Source organism: Sphaeroforma arctica (assembly GCF_001186125.1).
Source record: "Sphaeroforma arctica JP610 unplaced genomic scaffold supercont1.9323, whole genome shotgun sequence".
Classification (NCBI taxonomy): Eukaryota; class Ichthyosporea; order Ichthyophonida; genus Sphaeroforma; species Sphaeroforma arctica.
In genome coordinates this window covers 1-623 of record NW_014031235.1, presented here as the reverse complement: position 1 = coordinate 623, position 623 = coordinate 1, and the positions used below count along the sequence as shown (strand labels likewise).

The following is a 623-nucleotide window of genomic DNA, read 5'->3' as shown; positions in this document are numbered from 1 at the left end:
AGGCAGACGCATATAGCACCAAGTAAGTTTGCGTAGTCTGTTCATATGTAATCCCAATTCTGAACTCAGAGCGCAATGAAGTACCCTGGAATAGCCACATCGTACGTAGACGCATATAGCACAAGATAGAACCCCATGAATTTGCGTCGGATGCGTATGTATAAACCCAATCTTAGACACATAGAGCCAAATGAAGACACTGAAGTAGTACATTAGACAGATACAACACAGAGCAGAATAATACAAATTTGAGACAGATACAGCTATACACTAAAGTCTAGACCCAGGGAACCCAATTAACGCACCTTGAAATAGTCGCCGAAGGACCAGTTGCCCAGCATCTCGAAGAATGTGTGATGGTAGTTGTCTTTGCCCACATCGTCTAGATCATTGTGCTTACCACCAGCACGGATGCACTTCTGTGAATCCACTGCTCTCTTTAGACCAGCCATACTGCTGTTGGGGTCAACTGTACCCAGAAAGATAGGCTTCCACTACGGGCATATAGAGTGTGAGAGAACGAAATGAGAATCTGAAATTTGTTACGAATGGATATACTATATATATATATATATATATATATATATATGCGTGCTGTGTAGAAGTTAATTAAGTTAACGGAA

General features: G+C 41.3%; 1 protein-coding gene across 1 annotated transcript; it reads right to left on the bottom strand.

The window, feature by feature from the left end:
- Positions 1-305: 305 nt before the first annotated feature.
- SARC_16940 (alanyl-tRNA synthetase) lies at positions 306-494 on the bottom strand (the record flags this gene model as incomplete). The annotated part of the gene is made up of 1 exon (XM_014288958.1): positions 306-494. A coding segment is annotated over one exon (189 nt), but the record flags the coding sequence as incomplete, so codon positions are not given.
- Positions 495-623: the final 129 nt, after the last annotated feature.